The sequence below is a fragment of the Neodiprion pinetum genome, chromosome 1 (assembly GCF_021155775.2).
Source record: "Neodiprion pinetum isolate iyNeoPine1 chromosome 1, iyNeoPine1.2, whole genome shotgun sequence".
In the NCBI taxonomy this organism is placed as follows: domain Eukaryota; kingdom Metazoa; phylum Arthropoda; class Insecta; order Hymenoptera; family Diprionidae; genus Neodiprion; species Neodiprion pinetum.
Genome location: NC_060232.1, coordinates 4,587,665 through 4,612,425, shown reverse-complemented (window position 1 = coordinate 4,612,425; position 24,761 = coordinate 4,587,665). Strand labels below are relative to the sequence as shown.

The 24,761-nt window shown below is 34.7% G+C and overlaps 2 protein-coding genes and 2 long non-coding RNA genes across 11 annotated transcripts; 1 reads left to right on the top strand and 3 right to left on the bottom strand.

Moving 5' to 3' along the window:
* Positions 1–116: 116 nt before the first annotated feature.
* Positions 117–20,846, top strand: LOC124211606 (protein DOP1 homolog). Of its 6 annotated transcripts, none has more exons than XM_069133637.1 (26): positions 117–1,416; positions 2,174–2,435; positions 2,980–3,257; positions 3,822–3,987; positions 4,114–4,303; positions 4,559–4,734; positions 4,831–5,094; positions 5,221–6,787; positions 6,876–7,138; positions 7,256–8,390; positions 8,505–8,930; positions 9,048–9,358; positions 9,433–9,631; positions 9,744–10,145; positions 10,301–10,437; positions 10,539–10,695; positions 10,803–11,174; positions 11,297–11,411; positions 11,510–11,681; positions 11,848–12,059; positions 12,186–12,338; positions 12,463–12,658; positions 13,563–13,574; positions 14,182–14,349; positions 14,495–14,606; positions 17,667–20,846. In XM_069133637.1, exons 2-26 carry the CDS (start codon positions 2,380–2,382, stop codon positions 17,874–17,876), a joined length of 7,449 nt encoding a protein of 2,482 aa, XP_068989738.1. In that variant the 5' UTR covers positions 117–1,416; positions 2,174–2,379; the 3' UTR covers positions 17,877–20,846. The 6 variants fall into 6 exon arrangements, with proteins under 6 accessions (XP_068989738.1, XP_046466838.1, XP_046466818.1 ...); XM_046610882.2 differs by having other exon boundaries at positions 117–1,421; positions 2,328–2,435; XM_046610862.2 differs by having other exon boundaries at positions 117–1,421.
* On the bottom strand, positions 9,626–12,939 carry LOC138190471 (uncharacterized). The gene is made up of 5 exons (XR_011176468.1): positions 12,447–12,939; positions 10,810–11,667; positions 10,350–10,681; positions 9,949–10,143; positions 9,626–9,834 (listed from the first exon to the last, which is right to left on the bottom strand). It is a non-coding gene; the product is annotated as an uncharacterized lncRNA (long non-coding RNA).
* Positions 15,248–17,278, bottom strand: LOC124211763 (uncharacterized). Of its 2 annotated transcripts, none has more exons than XR_011176466.1 (4): positions 17,123–17,278; positions 16,682–16,826; positions 16,347–16,563; positions 15,248–15,389 (listed from the first exon to the last, which is right to left on the bottom strand). It is a non-coding gene; the product is annotated as an uncharacterized lncRNA (long non-coding RNA). The 2 variants fall into 2 exon arrangements; XR_011176467.1 differs by having other exon boundaries at positions 16,682–16,790; positions 17,123–17,272.
* A 774-nt stretch (positions 20,847–21,620) lies between the features above and the next one.
* Positions 21,621–24,676, bottom strand: LOC124211740 (probable pyruvate dehydrogenase E1 component subunit alpha, mitochondrial). Of its 2 annotated transcripts, XM_046611100.2 has the most exons (7): positions 24,467–24,676; positions 24,258–24,275; positions 23,240–23,473; positions 22,829–23,047; positions 22,482–22,730; positions 22,072–22,320; positions 21,621–21,973 (listed from the first exon to the last, which is right to left on the bottom strand). In XM_046611100.2, exons 1-7 carry the CDS (start codon positions 24,515–24,517, stop codon positions 21,788–21,790), a joined length of 1,206 nt encoding a protein of 401 aa, XP_046467056.1. In that variant the 5' UTR covers positions 24,518–24,676; the 3' UTR covers positions 21,621–21,787. The 2 variants fall into 2 exon arrangements, with proteins under 2 accessions (XP_046467056.1, XP_046467064.1); XM_046611108.2 differs by lacking the exon at positions 24,258–24,275 and having other exon boundaries at positions 24,467–24,675.
* Between the last annotated feature and the right edge of the window lie 85 nt (positions 24,677–24,761).

The following is a 24,761-nucleotide window of genomic DNA, read 5'->3' as shown; positions in this document are numbered from 1 at the left end:
CAATGAATCGTGATCCAGATTTGGCGCGTGTATGCATGCATGCATGTACTCACCACTACCACTTGACAGTGACTGTACCGTCAAGTGCAACCACCACTAGCGTGCATATGCTATCTTTTGCTACGTATGTAATATGTATGTACACGGCTTACCGCAATAAATTAATAATATACCTATGTATCAGAGGTTGAATGAGATAAGGTTTTCTTTCAAGTGTAATGTAAAGGTTAACTGACTGACAGCCGACTCGTCCAGTTTTCAACAGTGACTATACTATCGTGAATAATTTCTTGAACGAGAGACGTCAGATGTGACTTTAGAGGTGCCAGGACGTGACCATGACGTTTAGCGGTGACACATGCGTGTCTCATAATCAGTATGATGTCAGCACAGTGTTGCATTCTGTAGTGATTCTATAAGGCTTGTTCGTTCCGTCATTCAATTTATGCATGATTACACCCTGGGGCAAGTTTTTAACAAATAGCAGTAATGTACGATGGAAAATACTCCGATCGTATAATTGACTGATTGACACAACGGACAGACTGTATGATGTGGTTCGATAATATATCCTTAGTCAACGTATCACTGATGGTGGTTTGGCGTCAGAGTAATATTTATTTTAATAACGACATAAGCAGTGTATTTTAGTTTTCTAGAACTGTCAGGCGATAATCTAGTCTACAAAAATGTTTGCGATCTCCACGTCAAAAAGTAATTTTACATTAGCGAGTAGGTCATTGTGAAAAAAAAAAAAACGGGTGCGTGTATGTATAAAAAATTCATGTATAATTGCTAATAACCAAAGCATAGAAACTTAGATTTTGGTTGTGAAAGATTCTGCCGAACATAAAAATACTTTTAATGCAAACGAATAGAATTTGAAATCCATCATCAAAATCTAATAATCAGATCCGTTCGAGCATGGCCTCAAAAATCCTCTAAATTCTCTCATTCAAATTTTGCCGCCGATTTATGGTAAGAACTGATCTCATAAAAATACTCAGGTGTCTGTCTTAGCGACTGTGCGTATACACGAATTGCTCAACGTGTGGCGCTGGCAACGCTCGGGTTTCTACGTTAAGGTTCATTCAGCACAGTAGTGAATTTTATATGACACTAGTCATAGTTTGTGGATGATTACAATTTCCCCCGTAGCTCAAGATATGTCAGTTTGCCTAAGGCATATGACAGAGATAGAGGAAAATAAAATTTCTTTTTATGAATACACCAGAAAAATAATACAATATTCATTTGATATACCTGTCGCCGAGTGTTCATTTCATAATCTACTAGTGCTGAACTGACAGGAACTGTGGTTTCCCAAGTTCCGTGTCACTTGGAACCCGATTAACTGCATTGAAGTTTTCTGTGTACTGTACTTTAGCAGCATATGCATCGCGCAATGTCAACAATGTAAGGTAAACAATACACCAAGTAATTATGAGGTGGCAAGTGTTTCAAAATCTTCAATAGACAATGAAACTTCGTTCCTTGTCATTTTCTCATGTGTCACTTCAAGATAACCTCTTATTGATGAAGAATATGCGGATGACAGTTACTTAACAAAGTTCAGTTTTTTGTTGCTCTTCTTCACTTTAGTCTTAGAGTTTTGGCTACACATTTGCCACGTAACTAGTGTAGAACCTTCATTATTACAAAATAATAATAGAATGTACGTAATTACGTGAATATACGCATTGCCCCGAAATATTTTATCTGCAATTTCAAACCGCAAATCGTGGAAATGATTTTTCGGATTTAAATCGAGCCTTTGGATTCACTTACAGTATATATTTCACTGTGCGACTAAATTATGGATAAACATAGGTGTTTGAGTATTCAATACTGTATAAACAAATCGATTGTTTAAAATTAGTTTAGTATGATATTTGTCACACCACGTTTTTCGCTACCATGTACAAAGTTCTGTTTCAAATCAGTTGATGCTGCAACGACACTTGTATTGCACACAAAAATAAGTCAGTGTGTTGCATAGGAGATTATGACTGTGACAAAGGTAATTAGCATTATTATGTAGCCAACAAATTTTCATTTAGTCTTCAGTCCTGAAGAACAGACGCATAACGAATTGATAATGCAAGCTAATACGGACGGTATTCTGAGTTTTTATAGGAAACAATTTACCATCACATAATAATTTTGTTTTCAGTCAGTCACCAATCAATGTGATTCTATTTGGTCTGGTTTTCTTGTTATCTGTGCATGATGGATAACAAGATAAGAAATAGAACAGTATAGAATGAGACCTCCGGGCTAGATATTCGTTTCATAAATTTTATAAATTATGTAATCTAAACAAATAGTGTGGTCTATTTAATCTCCGAACCACTCTACTAAGACAACAAAGGCCTGAAGATGGGTTCAATAGCTTTGGAAGAGTACGATCTCATGAAAGACTCAAAATATCGAGTGTAAGTATTAATCACATTTTTTGCACCCTTAAAATATATATTACGATATGTGTATTGAATTACATAAACATACAGCAAAACACACTTACCAAACAGTCAGTGTGAGTTAAATGTCAAATTCCGTCTGGTACTTGTTATACCTGTAACAATTGTAATCAACACTTCTATCCGACGTATGACTCATTCTTGGTCTGGATCTCATTTATCACACATGATTATTATGCATACATTGTCTGTATGCAATATTATATTTATATATTTATAGATCGATGGTTTTCTCAAATTCTATATCTTTTTTTTCACAATTCACCGCAAGTTAGTAGTATCAGTTTAGTGATAAAATGCGTGATAACATTATATACGCATTCTCAGAACCCGATTAGATTTTATCTATCCTCATAGTACACAGTGGACGAGATTAAGACCTGTGAAAAATGCATCATCCGCTTATCTATAATTAGTCTGTAAGCTTTTCAATGTGGGTCCTTTGTTATCTGTGTCAAATAAATGAATTTCCATTATTATTTCATTCTTCATTTTTCAGCTATGTTTCAGCAGTGGATAAAGCCCTTAAAAATTTCGAATACACAAGCGAATGGGCAGACCTTATTTCCGCTCTTGGAAAGCTGAATAAGGTCCTTTTGAGTCATATGAAGTTTCCTGTCATACCGAGAAGGATAAAAATATCAAAAAGGCTAGCACAATGTATGCATCCTGCACTTCCCTCAGGTGTTCATCTCAAAGCGCTGGAAACGTACGACATTATTTTCAAATGCATGGGAACAAACAGACTCAGTCACGAACTTTTCATATACAGCGCTGGTAAGTTGGTCCACTTGTATTCAATTGCAGCTAGTTGGTTGGCTACATACATGTACATTAGATGTGGATTGTAATCATGCATGAAAGTGTTTGTTCATTTAGGAATGTCAACATTAATAGCAATAAAAATGCAATTGATTGCAGATATGAAAAGACGAAGTATATTTGCACGGAAATATCACAACTACATGTAAATAATATCTACAAAAATGCAGTTATACATTACATTGGCATAAATTTATGTCACTTTCAAACCAAATAAAAACAATTTATGAAAACAATATTTCGAAAATTTTGCCACAGTCACGTAGTCGGCAATCAAATATCTTGAGAAGCGTACCTGATTCACATTCTCGTAATCGTTTATGCTGAAACCTTTGAACTTGATCTCTCATTTAACAACGATAAAAATAATCTCTGCTCTTTAGCAATTGTTTCTGACACATGAGTGCATCCAACTCCGATAGTATAGTATAATCATCCCGTTCGCAGTGACCATTTGAAATATGTAATGTCACGATATGATGATTTCTCACACGGTTACTGTGACCTTTTTTTTCACAGGACTCTTTCCATTACTGGGTCATGCAGCAATGAATGTTCGCCCATCATTATTGACAGTTTACGAGACACATTTTGTGCCTCTTGGAGAGAGACTTCGTCCTGGATTGAGTGGGTTTCTTAGCGGTGTTTTACCGGGCCTTGAGGAAGGATCTGACCACTTCGATAGGTAAATTCACTTCAAAACACTGTAGTTTTCTGTAATTCTTAAGACAGTCAGAACCTGGTTTCGTCTATATGATTTATCTCAGACTACTGGACCACTTACCAACGATATTTCTTTTATTGTCTTTAGAACAAATTCTCTTCTGGAAAAAGTTTGCGATGGGGTTTCACCGGAACACTTCTATGCGTGTTTGTGGGATTGTTTGGCGTCAAATTCTGGGATTCGTTTACCAGCGATATCTTTTGTGCTGGCTCATTTCAATAGGAAATTATCCATGGAAGATCAGCTGTATATCATGGGTACAAACATCGACATTATGGTAAGAAATTTCAGTGCTTTAAGAGATTAGTTCCGAGTATTATTGTCAATTCAATTTTCGAGTCCTGTAGTTCTAGTATATTTTCTGATCCTACTAATATTGAAATCTGCACAAATTTAATAAAACAGTATAGATTATCATTTCATATATTTACCGTGTACTCCGAATGTTTTAACTAAAGTAAATATTTTAGTACGTGATTGTACCGAATTTGGCAGTATTATGACAATTTCCTTCTTTCCTTTTCTATGATAGGTTGCTGCTTTATGTGCTGGAGTTCAGGATAGTTCTGTTTTAGTACAACGAAGTGCGCTTGATTTGTTATTGGTAGGCTTTCCAGTTCATAACAGCCAATTAATACGAGAGGATATGGTATTGTTACTAACAGCTGCCCTAGTCACTATATTGCGAAGAGATATGAGCCTGAACAGGTATTGATTGGAAATAGTTTGTTTCTCCGAAATTCACGCAAAAAAAAGTGTTTTCTTAGTCAATTATGTGGTGCAAAAATAATCTTTGTATTCCAGACGACTTTTTGCTTGGCTTTTGGGAACGGAAGTTAACATGTCCATTTTGAAAAAAAGAATTGATCCAGCAGTAGCTGAAGCATCCGCAACATATTTTGATATCTTCTCCAAAGATATGTTAATTCAAGCGATAAAGTCTACGCTTAGGACTGTGTATAAGGAGAACCCACAGGACTTAAAACCATACAGAATTCTAGTTTCATTATTAGATAAACCAGACATTGGTCCGGTAATTCTAGACGATATCCTCTACGAAGTATTCAGGTGAGTTATAGTATTTTTGAATGACAACAACTTGTTATTTGCTTGAAGATGAACCAGTATGACATAATACATTGGCTCTTTTCACTATAGTGAAATTACTCTGAAACATGTGTAATATACTTTCAGAACACTTTATAATGCATGTAAAAAATCGGATAAACCGGTAAAATCGAACGAGGTAGTGAAATCTGCGAATCTTCTATTTACAACGTTGGAGCCATCTTATGTTTGGGTGCATTGTGGATATTTGTTTGAGAAAGCTTGCTCAGCAAGAGTAAAAAGCCTGGAGGAGATTGAAGAGAATAGAGTAAATCTGGTCGGTAGTGGAATGCCTAATCTAATAGAGGTTTGCATTTTAACTGAGTTTCTGCTAGACACAGTGTCTTTGGATGCCTCTTTAGATACACCATCCGAGCATCTACCAGGCCTATTCTACCAAGTAATTAACAAGCTTTCCTGCCACACCGATGTCTTATCACCTAATGAAATTGCCAAAAGTCTTGGCTTGTGTGCTAAAATTTTATCCAGAGTACAACCAACCATAGCTACTTCTCATGTGGACAAAATAGAGCCTGAAACAAAGCTAGAAGTAATGCTTAATCCGGGTTCACCTAACACAGCTCTTGCAGACAGTTCATTGACTCCTATACCGCTGGAAAAGAGTCAGTCGGATAGTAAGTTAAATAAAACAGATATGCTCAATAATTTGGCAGTGGACAAAAGTCCGAGTCCAAGGAGACGGGCAAACTCTGGTGGCAGTGGTAAAAAAAGTGATAAAAAATCTAAGAAAAAAAGCAGTAAAAGTACATCGAAGCTAAGCGACAGTTATACCATTCAAGCAGATGGCAGTAACATATCTGTAGTGGTGAGTGAAGATGTTAAACTGATTGCCCGCAATAAAAGTATGGACAATCTAAAAATTGATTACTCTGAGACAAACTTGAATAGTTCAGCACCTCAGAGTGAAAACTTGACTCCTAAAAGTTTATCGAGGAAAAGTTTGACCGGATCAAATGGATCGTTGAACAGAGGTCCGTCACCTGCTTTGCAAGCGCAAAATTCAATGTTGGAGAAATGCCTAAGACAATATGAATTGTTTTATGTCAAATTGGTGAGTAACAGAATACTGACTAAAGATAAAACGGTTTCCGACATGTTTGAAGATTTAGTAATTGTCTCTCCGAGAGAAAGTTTCCAAGAACGAAGTATACGCCTGGAATCTTTATTGACTTCAAGACTCAGTTTAGAAGATTCCGGATTTTTTTGTCAAGATACACCTTTGCACACTGAAATGACATGCTTGAATTTCTTGCAACTAAAAAATGGATCAATCAAACGATCGGAATGGGAAGATGCGATGAAAATTGCGTCCAGCTTGTTGGTTGAATTATCAACATTTCCAACCTATTGTCTCCCGGGAGATGGCATTTTGCTAGAAGAAGAACCTAAAGGGCAAGTTGTACTGCCAAACTGGTTAAAAGTCTTAGTGGTTTGCGCCTGTTGGTTGGGGAGAGAGCCGTCACTCCAATTAACGAGTATGGCAACCTTATTGGATTTAATTGCTTTATTGAAAGCACAACGAGATGTGAAGCCTCATCCTCAGAGTGGAGAGGGAGTAACAACAGTTGTGATGGTTCCCTTGTTGAAAGAATGGCACATCAATATTTTAGAACAACATACAAACGTGTTTCAAGTAAGTTGAGCTCAGCTCGAACCTTGAACTTGTTAAGTGAATTGCTGGTTAAGTCGGTTGAACTAAAAAAGTCGATTTAATTTTCAAGGTACTCGCTCATTCTTTATGGCATCATCTTGGGGAACTGCCTGCTCACGAATACAGAATGCGTTGTGTTGAACTGTTACACGAATTGCATCATGCACTTCATAATTCCTGCGATGCTGTTGAGGATATAATAGGTACAACTCTGACGTGTGACAATCTGGAAAAAAGAGTAGAAGCATTCAGCAGATTTGCAACACTATGGCATCTAGGTCGAGATGTTGAAACTAATCCTAGATTAAGAGGATGCTTGAGGACGTTTGATAAGTATGTTCACAGTATTGAACATTTAAATAATTTTTTCAAAATGTAAAAATCTAATAAAAATAGGAATAGTATAGTTATTATTTTGTTCTGACAGCTTTTATTGTCTTGTAATTACAGATCTTTGTTGAAAATGTTAGATAATCTTCAACTAGCGTATAATTCGCCACTGAAACTTCAAGCGCAATCCTGGTTGCTGCATTCCTTATTGCGTGGTGATATTTCACGTATTGTTGATCCTGTGCTGACAATGTTACTGGACCCTTCCACTTGTAGAATGAGCGTACTTCACGTTAGCATTCAACATAGCAATACAGTACTCACTAAAAATGACGTGGTTGAAGAAAAGTCAGAGCCACATGATGATTTTGAAGGTGCTGCAAAGATTTACGCTATCAGTTCTGTCGATGGTAATGTTATATATCACGTCAGCGATTCTACAGATGATGCTAAGTGGAAGAAGGGTAAAAAGAAAGTCAAATTGATAAATCCTGTTAAGGCAAAGAGAATATTCGCTGTGACAACTTTGGCAAATGGTGATAAAGGTAGTCATTTTATAACGGAGAAGAATCAGTTCATGAAAGAATTGGAGGTACCACCAAGTATTTCGGGTAATAATAACATATCCGTTTTTGTTAATCCGTTGTCAGTGAACTGTAGTGCAAATTCTAATGACTCCTTGACTGAAGACGAGTCTTTGCAAAGTGTTAAAAAATCTAGTTTGACAACAGAACTTTTAAAAAATGCTACTAGGTTCAAAAAGAAAGACTTTGATAAAGGATCGACTGCAAGTTTGGATGAGAGTTTGTTCGATTCTGCAAATTCTAGCTTAAAAATTAAGGATAAAAACGAAATGAAGAAAGCGAATGGCGATGTTGGATCGTCATTAGACTCTATTACGAATAGTTTTGATTCCAGTAGTCCTGAAAGAACAAATAAAGTACAAAAACCGAAAAAAGGAATGTTAATTCCTGGTAGCTCCAAAGAAGTTGCTGGCACAATAATGACTGGTAGATACCAGAGTACAAATGAATTTTCAACAAGCTATGAAACACATGATGTTCCGGGAAGCTTTGAAGCAACAGCTGAAGTTCCTAGCTGGACAATGGGAGATGAAGAGTGTGAGTTGGAACTAAGTACTACTGCTGAAGAGTATTTCAGCAATTCCAGTGGTGTTAGTATTGTTGAAGATATTCTTAACGAAGTTATTGACAAAGTATTGCTACAGTGTGATGTTATGGAGCCAGTTAAGCCTGTGAGTATAGATTATCAAAATTAAGTTCTTACCTGTGAAGTACAGAGCAATGGACAGTATAAAACCCGAGAATTTCATATTATCAAAGTTTTAAATATTTATGTATTATTACAGTCAGATGCATCGGTACAACTTGATACAAACTCTAGACGCACTTCTGGTGTCGGTGTTCACAATCTTCACTCTCATATGCTGCTTTACTGCGGAGTTTATGACTCAACGAGAACGCTGTATGCATTGCGTACTCTAAGAAACGAACTTTTAACAAATACAAGAATGTTCTTGTGCTCGGCAGCGACAACCGGTATTGCAAATACTACAAAATATACAGCACTACTAAATTTATTAGCAAGACATAGGAAAAGTGTATTTGGTCGAAACTTTCATGGAGACATAACGAACAGCGAGTTTGTAGCAGCGTATAGAAGTAGCATGTACTTGGAGGTTTTGATTAGTGTTTGCTTATACTTTGCCAGAAGTTATTATCCTAATTTAGGACAAATGAGACTGACCCAGGAGGAGATTGCTGGAAATAGACAGGTAAATTTTTGTATACGATTCATTACTGTGACTTGCTTTTTACAATACCTTAATACACTACCTTCAAATAGAATCAAGATAAACTAATTGTTATGATTATTTTTCTATCAAATATAGGTTCAGTTAGCAAGCGCAGAGCTTTTAATGCTTATATTCTCTGAACTTATTGCCATTGTTCGAGATTCTGGAAAAGGATTTAGTTGTTACATAGTTGACTTATTGGCGAAATGTAAGGTTCAAAAGGTCGCTCTTCATTGCTTGGTATCAAGCGTCCTAAATATGAAAAATGCCCAGAAAGAAAATGAAGATATTTTTACTTTCACTGAAGAAATAGTATTGTTTAATGACCCTGTGACTGACACTTACGTAAACAAATGTAAATACAGAGCTAGTGATCATACCGAAGCCTTTCAAATACAATTACTAAGGTTGGTGGCAGTATCCTATGATACACGAAATAAAAAAATGTTGACCTGTAATATTTAAATTTGTATATTTTCAGGCTTTTGTTAGCTCTAATTATGCTTGAGCATCAATGTGGTGTGCAGAAAGGGGAAGAGGTTACTCCAACTCAGCCAACTCCTTCTACACCAACTCGAAATGCACCAAATTTGACTGGCAGTGCACTTAAATATATACCTGGAGCACCATTACCTCAGCAGCCAATGTTCTTAGCCAGTATATTGAGCGCCTTGCAATTGGTTAGCATTCCTCAATTATATAAGTTTGTTTCCGAATTGTAGTCATTGCCACTTTCTTGCTCTGTTAAGTAAATATTTTACACGAGTTCTCGTTCTGATTATTTCTCTGTAGGATCACATGAGGCATTTACATCAGCATTGGACAACGCTGGTCACATCTAGCCTTCCATTTATGGGATCATCTCTCACGCAAATTGTGACATCTGTAATTCACCAGCTTTGTTATAATATAGAACATCTAGCATCTTATTACGTCAGTGAAGAGGCGGCACTCACTTTAAAATTGAAAGATATAACTACTGTCGAATGCTGCTTACCGGCAGATTACACTGTTACTCATTTGGAAGCGTTGACTTTTCTACTTCATTACTGTTTACTTGATAACTCGCAGCAACTTGGGTATTCGTTTAATCAGCCGCTGAGTGGAACTGTTCAAACCGGAATTCCTGGAGCAAATCCTGGGCAAATATTCAATAATCTTATCCATGTGTTCATGCCCAGCCCACTTTCACCTGTGAGTAGTAAATCTAATATAATGATTTGAATTCATCCTTTGCATTACATAAAGTAGAATAGTACCATAACTTTGTTGAGCAAGTTATATTGATGTGCAGAGATTCAAAATTTCAATATTGCATAATGAATACAACCGGCCTTTTTGTTTTTCAGGAAATAGCCAGTGGAAAGGATAAGGCTGGATTGAGTGAACAACACTTACATGCAAGAAGAACAGCTTTGAGTCATTTACCAAGAATAATAGCTTCTCTTTCAGCTTTGTGGCAAGCAGTACTTGTCACTAAGGATAAGTAAGTTTTCTGCTAAACTTAAATCGAGTTTACAAAACATATAGATGAAAAAGAACAACATGACAATCGAACAAATTATTAAATCAAATGTATATTGACAGCGAACAGGCAAGTTGTGTCGTGGGTAGCCCCAGGGTTGTTAAACATCAGCTACTGGAACTCTTATCTCCTATTTCGTTTCATCATGGTGTTAATTTCCTGGCTGCAGTTGCAGTTGCGTGGCATGAAAGAAGACAACCGTCGGCTGCGTCAAAAAAGGTTCACTTTTCAAACAATACGTCCAAATTTCAATGAAAATTTGAAAATATTTGCAGTCCTTTTAATGTAATACGTTTTATCAAAGTATTGACGATTGATTTGTGTAGGTCTTACCTGAAGCCTGTCCAAACCAACAAGTGATGGTCCACCTAGTCAGCGCTATTCGTGTTATGCCTATTGATACACTTGTACGCACTGTGCACCAATTAGTCAAATCTCCACCACCGATTCACGGCGTAAAACAAGATTTCTCTCTGGAAGTATCGGTCTTGGAATTGTTGTACGTTTACATGCAGAGTAATACATCACAATCTCTTGTTGAATCGTGGGCATCTTTACTTGGACTACTCAAAGATAGTCTTGCATTAACTGCACCTGCGCAGTTCCTGTTACTCGCGATATTAAATGAGTATATACAAAAATGTCCGCCTATGCAAGAGAAAAAAGATATTCGTGATCTACAAGATATCACAGCTAAGGTACGTTTAAGTTAAATTCGTTACGCATTATCCAAGTGAATCTCTTCCGAGACTTAAAAAGATGTCAGGAAAACTTTGTTCCTTCTTATCGCGTTTCATTGTGTATTTTTATTTTTTTACAGCTGGTGGAATCATGCTCTCAAATAGCCGGAGCATGTCTAGAGCAAACAACATGGCTAAGACGAAATTTAGCTGTGCGAGAAGATGTTTTAGAGGTTGCGGAAGGAGTGTCTGAAGGTGATTGATCAAGAATAATCATCCCTGAAATATTTTTTTCCCAAGACAAGGTCGCTCCTTTACTGGTTTCTTTTTTTTTTCATGTGATTACATTTCAGTTACCCCTGGTACACCGCCTAATACTGCCTACAGCGTTCAGGCTCAGGCTGTCTTAGCTGAAATTTTGGCACCCCTTTTGGATGTTAGTTATGGATCCCAAGAGAAAGAGCGAGTAGTTACGCTGTTAACCAATCTCATGTACAATATTACACCATATCTGAAAAATCATACGTGAGTTTATATTTTGATTATCATGTACGTTGAAATTTCTGATGAATTTGCTGCAATGAACATATGATTTTTATTACGGAGACGAAGTCTTTACCGTCACTCCTTGGTGATACTTATGAATTTGTAACTAGAGCAAGGCAAGGTTCAATTGTGATAACTGTTACAGAATGAGAAATATTGCATCATTCACTGCCTGTTCACAACTACTGAGCTCACTTTCCGGCTACCAGTATACTAGAAAAGCATGGCGTAAAGATGTTCTTGATTTACTACTCGATCCTGCGCTATTTCAAATGACGCCAGCGTGTTTACCCTATTGGAGAACTATAATTGACAATTTAATGACACATGACAACACCACATTTAGGGATCTAATGAGTACGTATACTTCTATATTGATCTACTCGCTGTACAAATCCATGAATACATACGATAATTTATACCACTGTTGGCTATTCAATATTGGAAAATACGAAGTTAAGTATCGTGTATTTATCTTTGCAGACAGAGTATCAATGGCACAAAGTAGTGGAATTAGCATATTTTCTTCTAAGGAACAAGAATATGAGCAAAGAGCCCAACTTCTAAAACGTTTGGCATTTGCTATTCTTTGCAGTGAAATGGATCAATATCACAAATATATGCCCGAAATTCAAGGTAACGCATATTGTATAGATTATCAAAAGTAATTAAAAGTAATAAATGTAAATGTTCCATTGCGAAGTAATTACGTACTACCTGTAACACTATTAACAATTCACCAACTTTTTTCACTATGCAGAACGTCTAGCCGACAGTTTAAGGCTTCCTCAGGTGATCCCATCCATTCAGGCTCAAGTTTTCCTGTGCTTTAGAGTATTGTTACTGCGAATTTCACCTCATCATGCTACGTCCTTATGGCCTGTTATTGTCAGTGAACTGGTTCAAGTATTTTTACACATTGAACAAGAGTTGAATACTGATACTGAAGAATTCACGTAAGTTGTACCTGCTAATACTTTCTCATGTAATAATTGTCACAGTACAATCTATGAGTCAATCACGTGCCAATGTCTTCATCATATATTCATTTCACGATGAAATCTGTGTGCACCATGAAATTTTTGTTCGTCTACTAACAAACGTATAAATTCAATTAGAATTATCTTGAAGTCTGAGAAACTTGATATGTGCTTCATCCAATTTGCACATCCTTGATTGTGGATGAGATCATCTTTAATAGATCTCAAGATTATAGTACTCTAAATGATGTACAAGTATTACAAACTAAATTCATTTATATTTTCGTCTCATCCAGAACAGATCAGGAACTAATCGCTTAATTTGTCATTAGACAGACTAATAATACGTGTGGATGTAATTAACTTAGTTCTGCTTATGTGATTGCTGGGAATTTATTTACGTTTCAAATGACAGAGCCTTTAGGCTTTTCTAATTTGGTGTTGGTAATATTTAACTTGTGCTACAGTAGTGAATTCTTATGCAGCAATATACTTATATATATTGCTACTATACTTTTCACCAATGGTTGGTTCGTAATTTTACAATTGTAATCTTATTGTACAACCATAATGCAAACTATCCTTAGATTACTTGCTGCTGAAGAAGTTTAAATGTTTCTTAATAGCTCTAATCTACAGAACATTGCCATATTTTTTTTTTAATAAATTTTTTTTACAAATATAACAAAAGTTATACCTTGTCAAGCTAAATTTGCAAGTGGTGATATATTAACTGTTAATATTTAGATACACTGACATACTCCACACACTAACAAAAATGATTCCTAATAACGTGATGTTTTTGGCTCTGTTTTGGCATCCGTGATATGGTTGGATTTGTGGTGCGACAATGATTTTGGTGGTTGGTGTTGGGCAACAGTCGACACAACAGGTAATTAGACCCAGGTACAAATAAACTGTAACATTGATAAATTCAGAATTGCTTAGCATACTCAAGGCATGAATAGGAAAGCAGTATTCTATTAGGAGTGAAATTCATTTGCATTTATGAATGTGGCACTTGAATTTTGAATCTTCTGATTTTACAAATTTCTTCGATGCTATGTTCCGTATCGTACAAGTCGGTTGGTTTTTTTTTTACATTTGATTTTACACATGTCTTTATTTTTGGCTAAAACTTATTATAATCTGAGATTGATACACGAATGACTTGTAACAAATATTCACTAAAGTTTGTGTAACATGTTCGTCTTATTCTAATTTCCGGTGCTATATTTCGACAACATTGATATGTGGGTTTCATGAAGCATTACCGTTATAATGTAATTGCTATAATAATAATGTTGCATACGTATCTTTCAGGAATAATACGAATTTCAATTGTACTTTGTGTTGTCCTTGTATGATTTTGGCTGGCTTTTTACCATATAACATGCATTCATACGAACCAAATTTCATGTACCGTTAGCTACTTTTAGTGATTTTTTAATATCAACGAAGTTAAAAAATTGCAATTGTTTTTAATTTTGTTCATGTAGCTCTCACATTAAACTTTTATCCGCATTGGATTCCTCATGGGCAGTAAATGCCAGTAATGGTCTTCAAGCTCACGGACACCCACACTGGCTACAACTACAATTAGCTACTGCTAAACTCTTGGACCTCGCATTGCTCTTACCTGCGCACAGACTTCCGCAGTTTCAAATGTTCGTATAACAAAAAAAATTTAACGGCTTATTGTTATTGTATAATATATATATATACATATATATATATATATACTTCAATAGTATTCTGCTTCTTTAATTACCTATTTATACTCTTATTCATCAATATATTTGATATACTTAGGTATCGATGGGCATTTGTGGGTGATGCAGCATCAGACAGTATACAGAACGGCGAGCGTCAAACAGATTTTGTGCCTCACATTACCAGAATTGCAAGGCTTATGGACACTAAGGTATGTATTCATCATTCTAACATGTGAGCATTTATTAAAGAGTACTGTGAAAACCTAGTTGAGGTCATAAACAGTATTTTATGAATTGCGTTGCTTTACATTTGTTTGATGATTTTTCACTCTATGCGAATGACATGAAAGGGAATGTTTGGAACAGAATAATAACTCATCAACAAAATAGGTTTCATTATTCTCAACGTTATAATTTTTTGACTTAGCAGTTTTATTTTTCATAAATGTTTATATTTTCTTGCTATTGACACATTTCTAGTGGTACACATAGTTGTGAGTTTTCGTCAAATACATATGCTTCTTTACACTCGCATCCACTTATACATGGCATGTAACAATCAACTTCATTCGGGTTAGAGCATGTGAATTGACAAACGCAGTGAGACCAAACAGATCTCGCATCACACTTATTTAGTTTTTTATGTCCCATGAAATCTAACTCATGATAATCGTAACCAGGTATTCTATGTTTTGTGTATTGATACACTCTTTCTGGTGATTGTAACCATTTGAGATGTTGATAAGGCGGTTTAATCACTTGTATGGATCCTTCGTCTTTCTCTAGATCCAAAGCTATTTCCTCGTTCGCAGCATGTATATAATTTTTATTTACATCATTTTTAGATATTGCCTCCTCATAATCATTTATTATGTAAAAATCATCTTGGGTAGTATCTACTTGTTTTTTAGGTTGTTGCATAGGTCTGATATCATTCGATAAAAATTCATCGTACACACCATAGTCCTCGTAATCTGAATCATCTACGTATTCTGCAAACAAAAGCCACTTTTAGATTATGTACTATCGCATACTTCAGTACCTGACCGAAGTATTATTACCTAAGTAAAGTATTAGGTATTCAAATAGTTGGAAAGATGTCTCTTTGGTACACTTGAGACCCACTACTAGTAAATATCCATTAATTACTTAACAGCATTTTATCTAGCCTATCTATCGCTTGACGAAATCTTAACGCTTGTTATTACTTAACAGATTTAAGTAATGTTATCGTTGTATAATTATTTATTATTACATCTTCATTCACAATATTCGTTTTATTCTCATCAATTAATATCAAGTAGACTCAATTAAGCCTAGTTAAGCAATTATGGCCGTGTTTATTAACTGCGCCATTACACCCGTTGCTACAGGTTTCATTTTTACTGAATAATCATACAATATTTTAGAGGTACACAAAAAAATATCAAACCGTTCTACATTAGTTACGCAAATGCCTTTTGCTACATCTGTATTTTTCACAAACAGTTTTTTATCCATACATTCAGAAAGTTTCAAATAAAGTGTGACAGAATTTTTGAATATTACAATAACAGTAGCGAGTAAAGTTCTGCTAATGCACTTCCGAATCGGGTTCAAAACTGCAAAAATGTTGTGGCAAAATATCTTCAGCATACTGACTAGAAAAGATTACAGCGCACAACTTAAATTCAAGGTCATTCTCTCGTGAAGTATTAGTTATAATGCACTAATAATTTGTTTGCTTTCTGCATTACTGCAAAATCACTAGTCATAACAATGAAAATTATAAATAGTGCTTATTGGCATTGTTCCTTTAAATATACATACATTATATTTGCATTCAACAAGAAAACTCTGTACGCCAGGTATTCAACTGAGTGAAAAAGAAAGATGATTGTTTCAAAAATCTTTCAAACAATTCGAGAACCTTTCATTAGCATAAAATTAATCTTTTCTCACAGACTTACGAGACATAGTTGTCGACACGTTTATGCTCAAAATCAGCATACACACGTGTTTGAGTCCGTTCATTCTGCCGGTTAATTCTGCACTGACTCGTTGACTCTGTTCATCATTCACTGTCATCTGATGTGTATGCAAGTCCAGTGCCTTTATTATTCATTATTAGTTTAGTCACATAAGTATATCGATTGCTTTACACAGTACTGGTGAAATCCAGCTTTTCTGAAAAAAATTCTCTAATATTTGAGACTCCGTTACGTGAAACTAGGGATTGAATAATTCGTAATCCGCGTTATGTTTTGCGGCGATTTTATAGGTAGAGTAATCAAATTATAATTACTCTTTATGTTACGGAGTAAAATCCTGTTGTAGAAGTGTTTGACAATATCAAACTGAGAAAGCTGCATATTATTTGTTATTCTTTATAGTCCGCTCAAATTGTCAGCACACTGTAAAGTATACCAATATTCTTAAAGATTCCAGATCTAGTGAAATGAAACAAAGAAATTCATTGAATGTGATGTTAACATTTTCTTATTATCGCTTCTCTAGGATTTAGCCGATATAGAGAGAGATTAACACAGCTTTGCTTGATACCTTGTGAAAAACTAAATTTATATAAAATGTGACTCGTGGTGCACTTAAATATTGGATTTGACATTTAATGAGTCGGCATTCACATTGAAATATTTTAACCACAAAGTAATTAATCCCGTCTCTGATTATGCGATTGTTATTTTCATTCAAGTTTTCATTTATGAACAGAATTATACGAACTTACCCCTGCATGACCTAGTATTGAATATAAATACAATTATCAAGATCAACTCTCAAAATTAGACTAATATTAATATTCAACACGTGTCTCCAGTCTTTACTCAAATTGCAAATGGCTGCAAGACTAGTACAATCTTTTAATTTAAAGCCTGCTGTTCTGACATTTCGAACTCACCTTCTCTTATCCCATGGTTTAAAAATAAAGTTTCCTTAGACTACATCTGGAACCGGTCCAATGTATACAGGTCGAATAAAATAGGTGCTCTGTGCTTATCTTCAAACGGTTGCATGTTTGTTTTAAATTTTATTAAAAGCGTTAGATTTATGCTTTATTGCTTTCGTATATTCTGGGCTATTCATCTATGTTTAAAATGAAATGTAGTTATAAGTGTGTATTTTATTAGTCATAAACTTTCAGATCGAGTACGAAAGAGATTCCTATGCTACACATACTACAATTGAATATTTATTGCATACGATAAAAAGTTACACTTTGAACAAAATAATGAATTTTCTAGTGCCTTTAATTCCATCGTATTAAATTACAGTATGGTGGAGAGGTTGCTCCATTGACATCGTCACCTGGCGAACTTCTACTGGCATCGAACAACATTCGCTCGTTACAAGATCTGCACCCGTTCTTTACAGCACTTAGTCGTAGATTGACTGATTCACATGAAACATTGAATATCAATCAATTAGAAGCAGTGATCGAACAAGACTTTCTCGAAAAGATGCCATCCGGTCTTTCGAGATAGTAGAACATATCCATTTTCAATAATTAAGGTTTTTCTTTATGAACTCGATTTGGAAACTAGCAACGATGGTGTTAAGTATAAAATCACCAGAGCGCCAAACTTTCAGGATTTTTTTTTATCGAAGTTGCTCTAGGAACGGGTCGTTTAGAAAAATACATTATAATATTAAAAATCAATATTTATTCAGTTGTTAATAATTCTAAATGGGATGTCAAGTTTTATATGTTACGATATATTTGTCGATTCTCAATAACTGCAAACCCTTATCTTTGAAACTATGTCATATTTCTGCATACTAGAAACTGCAACTTGAACCAAAATTATCGATTCAACCTGCTAGTTGTCTTGTGTGTGTTAATTTATGACATCAATCCTGCGAGTATATTTAACATTTACGTTTTATTCAGGAAATAAATTGTATAATTAACGATATGCCACTGTTAGTAACTCTGATGTGAATTATATTTTATCTTGCATGTATCTGTGCTCTCTTTACTAACAGTTGGCCTGATTGCATCCGTATTTTTATTCTTATGCTTTTATAATCATTAATATACATTTTGTTTAATGACTCTGAATAATCACTACAGGTTACAGGAAATTAATTGAGATACGGAATATTCTCGTGAAATATTTAGTCATGAAACTATTTTCTCGTATCAGTAATTTTACATGTTCTCATATTCTTCCGAATAGTTGTTTCATTGTAAACAGAAACTCGAAAGTTTTACATCAATTGTTATTCTGATTTATATTTAAAAACACTACAATTTCATGTGAAATTGTTTACTTATAGGTGTTATGTTGAAATAAGGAGTACTTGAATAATAGTACAATCAGCAGTAGCAATAATTAATTAATTAATTCATTCAATAGTAGGTGCGTGATGTTTAATCAGCAGTAGCAATAATTCATTTGTATGATCTATTGTCAGTAATGGTTGTTATCATGCATTGCTATGGTCTTACATTTTTGTTAACATTGCTATTGCCGATTGTGCCTATTATTTTAATACGATATGTGTATAATAACGGGAAACAGCAAATAATATGTTTGGTGATTCACAATTAGTAAGGTAGTCGAGGATCTAGTTCATTAAAGTGTAGTTTATTTCTCACTATCGATTATTGATTTCGATTATCAAAGCTTAGGCTTGCCTCCTCGTTCGGTTGTGAGTAGTTATGGAAATACTTGGTGTTTCATAGTGGCTTTAGTCGACATTTTTATGAAATGTTTGATTGCAATGCTTTTGAAACACTTGGTGCAGTTAAATAGGATCAAACAATATAATGAAAATTTATCTATCTCGATACAATTTTATATTCATGAATGGATATCGTGTGATTTCTTTCTTTTCTTGTTTCCAATACTTGCTAATGACTGGTAGAATCTTTAAAATACCAAGTATTAAACGAAGAGACATTAAGCTTGTGCCGAAGTTTTAATTATATACATAGTGCACATAATTTCACAAAAACACGTTTAAATAATTAGACAGTTTTATTGTTAAATTTAAAGTAATATAATATTTCAGAGAACTTAAGTTTGATGTACAATAAGTTGTAACGTGCAGGTACATCTCAATGATAGACATTATGACTGTTGTATTTTTATTTCCTTACGATTTGAAAATTATTTTGGCCATTTAAATAAGTATTCGTAACTTTAGGCATTGAAATTGTTTAAAGATATTTGTATTAGGACTTTGCTAAAAACGAGCTAGGAATTGTATGAAGGATAAAGTATGTACTAGATAACTCAGGCTGTATCATCGATGTTGTTAATCAAGATGACGAAAATATTTTTGTACTTTAAAGCAGGCGAACGTATAAAAGAGTAGAAGTTGCTCATAGACATGTAACTGTACATAGGGTGTTGATCTGAAAAGTTGATGTCTTAGCATTGTGAATATTTTTATTACTTTATTCAATCGATGACCGAAGCTAGCGAAACATTTTACTTGTTTATTATTAGGTGATATCCCAAAATTTTCTCAAGATCAAGTCGAATGAAAAAGCATGTCATTCGATACAATTACAGTTGGGAATATATCTAGGTTACAATATGTTCCTATACATTTAAATCTTCAAGAGATCGTGAATAATTCTTTGAATTATTTCTCAGTTGATTTAAAACTTTTTGTCTCGTTATCCTCCTTACACGTTGAGATTTTATTGAAGTTGGTAACATTAAATAGTTAAAGTATATAGTCTGAATTTTCATTCCGTCACATTATGTACATGATGTTTTATGCATTTTGTTTATACTGTTCATTCATCTTACGTCCAGTTTGTTGACAATAATACATCATCAGAGCTTTATATGATTTTAAAATTGAAGGCTAAAAAACATTGTCAATTACAATTTTTTTTCATGCAGTTGTAGTACAATTCTGTAAAGACAATTATTTCTATTCACTGTGCCCCATGCATCGAGTGAGATTGAATGTATTTTAACAAAATGAAAATTAATTGTCACCCACTTTTCAAGCACCTCTTTGAACAATCTTGATCATCGAAGTAGTTTATAAATGTACTCTACTTCACAAGCTCATCGAATAGCATCTTGTAAATATTAATCCCATGAAGAGATAAGACAAAACTTGAAATACCCTAATTATTGTTGACTATGCGCTAAAAATTATAATCAATTATTGTATAGTAATGGCAAGGAAAATTTTATGACCTTCCAAGTAATCATACGTCAATATTATTATACACATTAGGATCAATATATTTTATCTTAGTGAATGTATACGCTATTTATCGATATTAAAATTTAGAATGCTGTTTAATTATATTTAGCACTGTCCGTTCTTCACCTTTGTCCAATTACCATATTTATTTCAACAAAGTTGCATTATTCTCAAACGATCGAGTCATTGCATATTCAATTTCACTCATTTCTCAGAAGACAGAGCTATCTAATCACTGTGCCTGATAACAACAAATGTTTTATGTAATTTTTTTTTATTATTTTCGAAAAACATGATTATTCTTGAACAGATAATTAATGAAAGTACATTATAGAATTTGTATACATTATATAATACATGAATGACTTGAAGGCTAAAATCGTGTTACTCGTACACCATGTTCTTACTTATCGTTAACTCAAGTCACTCAAGCTACTCTTTTTCATACAACTTTTGACTAGGAGCAACTGTAAAAGTAAATCGTGTTTTATTAAATGGTATATTGAAAATTTGAAACGAAGTCAAGTTTTTTTACATGGTAAGCCAGTATGTCATATGTCACTTAGGCAGTTAGTTCAGTATTTTCTGAGGTATCAGAACGAATATGGATTTCTAGTTAATATTGTTTTATTACGTAAAATAGTTGCATTCGTGTATGAGAGAGGAATGAGGATTGTTTATTTGGAATATAATTTTTTTTCATTATTGAATTCTATGATGGTGGAAGGCAGGAGGTAATCAATTCATTACTATAAATCATATTGCAATTATTTAACACATACTTTATAGTTTTAAATAATATAAATTACGTATAACACCTACATATTATTTTATAAATTAGCTATATATTTCTTACTTATGCATGTTAATTTAGAATCTCTAAAGAGGCCACTTTTTGTATGCTCAAAATCTCGTAAACTACTGAAGATAAATTTTTTAACTATTCACAAAGGAATATGAAATAGTACGATAACGATACAATTCTTGTGGCGTAAATAGTTCTCCTTTTGTTTTTATATGCATACGTCAAGGTTACAAACTGGCAACAGTTATTTCGAAAATTTATTTATTCACAATTTCAGTATTCCGTTTAAAACAAATGTAATTCTTTTAATCTGGCATGTAGTAGTTGTCGATTTTCTATTTCACTTACTACTAAATTATTACAGCCACATGTCAATCTCACGACCAGCGTCTGATTGAATCATAATTTCCTCTAAAGATTAATGGCGGGACCCAGCCTACCATGAGGTAGTGGATTGAAAGGGGTTACATTGCGCACTTCTTTTTCAAGAGGTGCAGAGTAGATATCTGTGGTCAATTCACTCATAGGGATTTCTTTGTCTGTCTTAGCAATCTTCACCGCATCATCAACTTCTTTTCTGACCTCAGCTTCAAGTTTCTTTAAACACAGTGAGAGGTTCAGATTAATTTGTATTTAAATAATATCGCTTTGCTTTAGCTATTAGTCAATGATAGATCATGTGTTTGAATGTTTACCTTGAGTTCATCAGCTGCAACTAAGTTCGAGTTGAGAATCCTTTCTTTAAAGCTGGTAATAGGGTCACGAGTCTGACGAACCTCTTGAATTTCTTCCCTAGTACGATAGCTTGTGCCTGGATCTGACATACTGTGACCGCTGTAACGATAAGTAGCTGTTTCGAGGACAATTGGTCCTTTTCCACTGGTGCAGTGATCAATGGCATAACGAGTAGCCTCTCGCACGGCTAAAACGTCCATTCCATCGACCTGTTCAGGTAATACATATTTGTATGAAATTATATTGTCAAGACAAAATTGAATTATCAACTATTCGAAAAGTCTGGTGAATATTAATGAGTGTAAAATAATTCACCAAGTATTATATATAAATTTTTGACTTGTACGATATTGAATTATCTTTGCTTTACCCAGATTCCGGGAACATAGTCTCCTCTTGTGTAATAGTCCGTACTGGCAGCTGCTCGGTCTGCGCTGGTTCCCATACCATAACCATTATTTTCGCAAACAAAGATGCAGGGAATATCCCACAGCTTGGCAATATTGTAAGCCTCGAATATCTGACCTTGATTTGCAGCGCCATCACCATACAAAGCTAAACATACTCCACCGGTGTTTTGATATTTGGCAGCAAAGGCTACGCCTACACCCAGCGGCACCTAGTGAGTAGAATTTTAAGAATTCTCAGTTATCCAAAAATTCATAATGTTATATAGCTACTCATTTCATTAACGTAGCTCAGTCATCTTTGGCTTACCTGGGCACCAACAATACCATTGCCTCCGTAAAAATTCTTGGCATACATGTGCATGGAACCACCTTTACCGCGTGCATTCCCGCTTTGACGCCCTGTAAGTTCAGCTAGTACACCTAACGGGGAAACACCCATAAGATAAGTCCATCCGTGAACACGATACGCTGTTATTACGGAATCCTGAGGACGTAGGACGGCAGTCATCCCAACTGCACATGCTTCCTAGGAACACCAAAATCAAGAGTAAGTTAAAGCTTTTTGTGATACACATTTCATGTGAAATTTTTAAATTCAAGGATGAAATTACTTGGAGATCGAAAATATGGACATTTTTAAATTGTACAAAATTGTGCAAGTTTGGATCGATTATTTATTAACAAATTTTACACAAAGTTAGCTGGGAGTTTGTCATACCTGTCCGGAGTAAAGATGACAAAAACCCCTTATAATTTTTTCTTTGTAAAGGTTGCCAGCCGCTGTTTCAATACGACGGATGGTGTGCAATTGCTTGTAGTACTTGAGAGCATCCTCTTTTGTTACTGACACCTGCGTGGATGGGCCTGAATCTAATTTATGTAAACGGAATGGCTTTGTTTCGAAAGATGCCTCCGTCGCGTAGTTATTCTTGTTTAATAAGAAAGACACAGCCTGCAACAAAAAAAAAAAAAATTCAATTATAGCAAACTGTTTATTATACATACCGTCAGGTATTTCATTTAATATCAATTTTTGTGTTATGCTGAAGAAAAGGAAGGTAGTCAAATGGATCTCCGGGACAATGTTTCGATAACTGTGATTATTACGTAGCACATTATATTTGAAACTGAATAATTTCGTTGTAGACAGAATTTTGCATGTGCAGAGGAAATATTTTTTGCTGCGTAATCAAAGTTGTTGAAATGGCTAAGCTTTAGTTCCTGTGTACAAGTATTATAATTTGCTAAATTTAATGAGATGAGTGATTGAATTATTCAAAGAGCAAAGTGCAATTAAGGTCTTTTGAGCGTGGTGTCACGTGACCAATTTTTGAATTGATTTGGAATTTCTCGTACGTAATATTATGGTGCTATTGTCGGTAAATACTCTGGGGTCAGCTGGCGCTGAATAACTTTTGTACAGATGTTTTATCTATTTATATCACCGCAAAACATGCTTTGAGGTTATAATTCGCAGATTATTCGATTAATTATTAATACGATAATTTATCTGTGCTAACTGACCAGAGCGCATTTCCCAGCATGAACAAGGTCATATCATAAAAATATTCCAAATCGAATCAATGTTTTACGAAAGAACAAGATTGATTTTCGTACAAACTCTTACGATTAAATCGATCACGTGACACCACGCTCAAAAAACCTTACAATTAACATTTTGGAATATTAGCTGAAGCATAGACAACGAAAACTAAATTTGTTACTGGGATATTTACCTTGCTCCAGCTTCCATACTTGCCCATGAATGAGATGTAAAAATGAAGGATTATTCAAGGCATTAATCGAAAAATTACAGGAAAGGCAAAACAGCGAGTGAAAATAATTGAAATTCTATACTTTTCAAATCATAGGAAAAAGTAAGGGATTTTTTCTAAGGTCATTCACATGTTCAGCAACAGTTCGAATTTTTTTCAGAATAACTCACATTTCTTTTCGACGTTTGACTGCCAATGCTCCTAATGCAGTTGGGAATCATTTTAGAGGTAGAATGCCGTGTCAGGTAATTGAAATTTTTTTAAAATTACGTTTAATTATATTTCCCAGCTGGCAAATGAGAGGAACACGGATATTACAAGCTACGCGACAGCGGACATTTAGAGGAGAACGACCGTGCGCCGTGGACCAACGATTGGCAGCCCGATATGTTAGCCGAAAATTTGCACGATTGGTATGACTGGAGTTCGATTCTCGAACCGTGCGAATACATAATAATCTCCCAA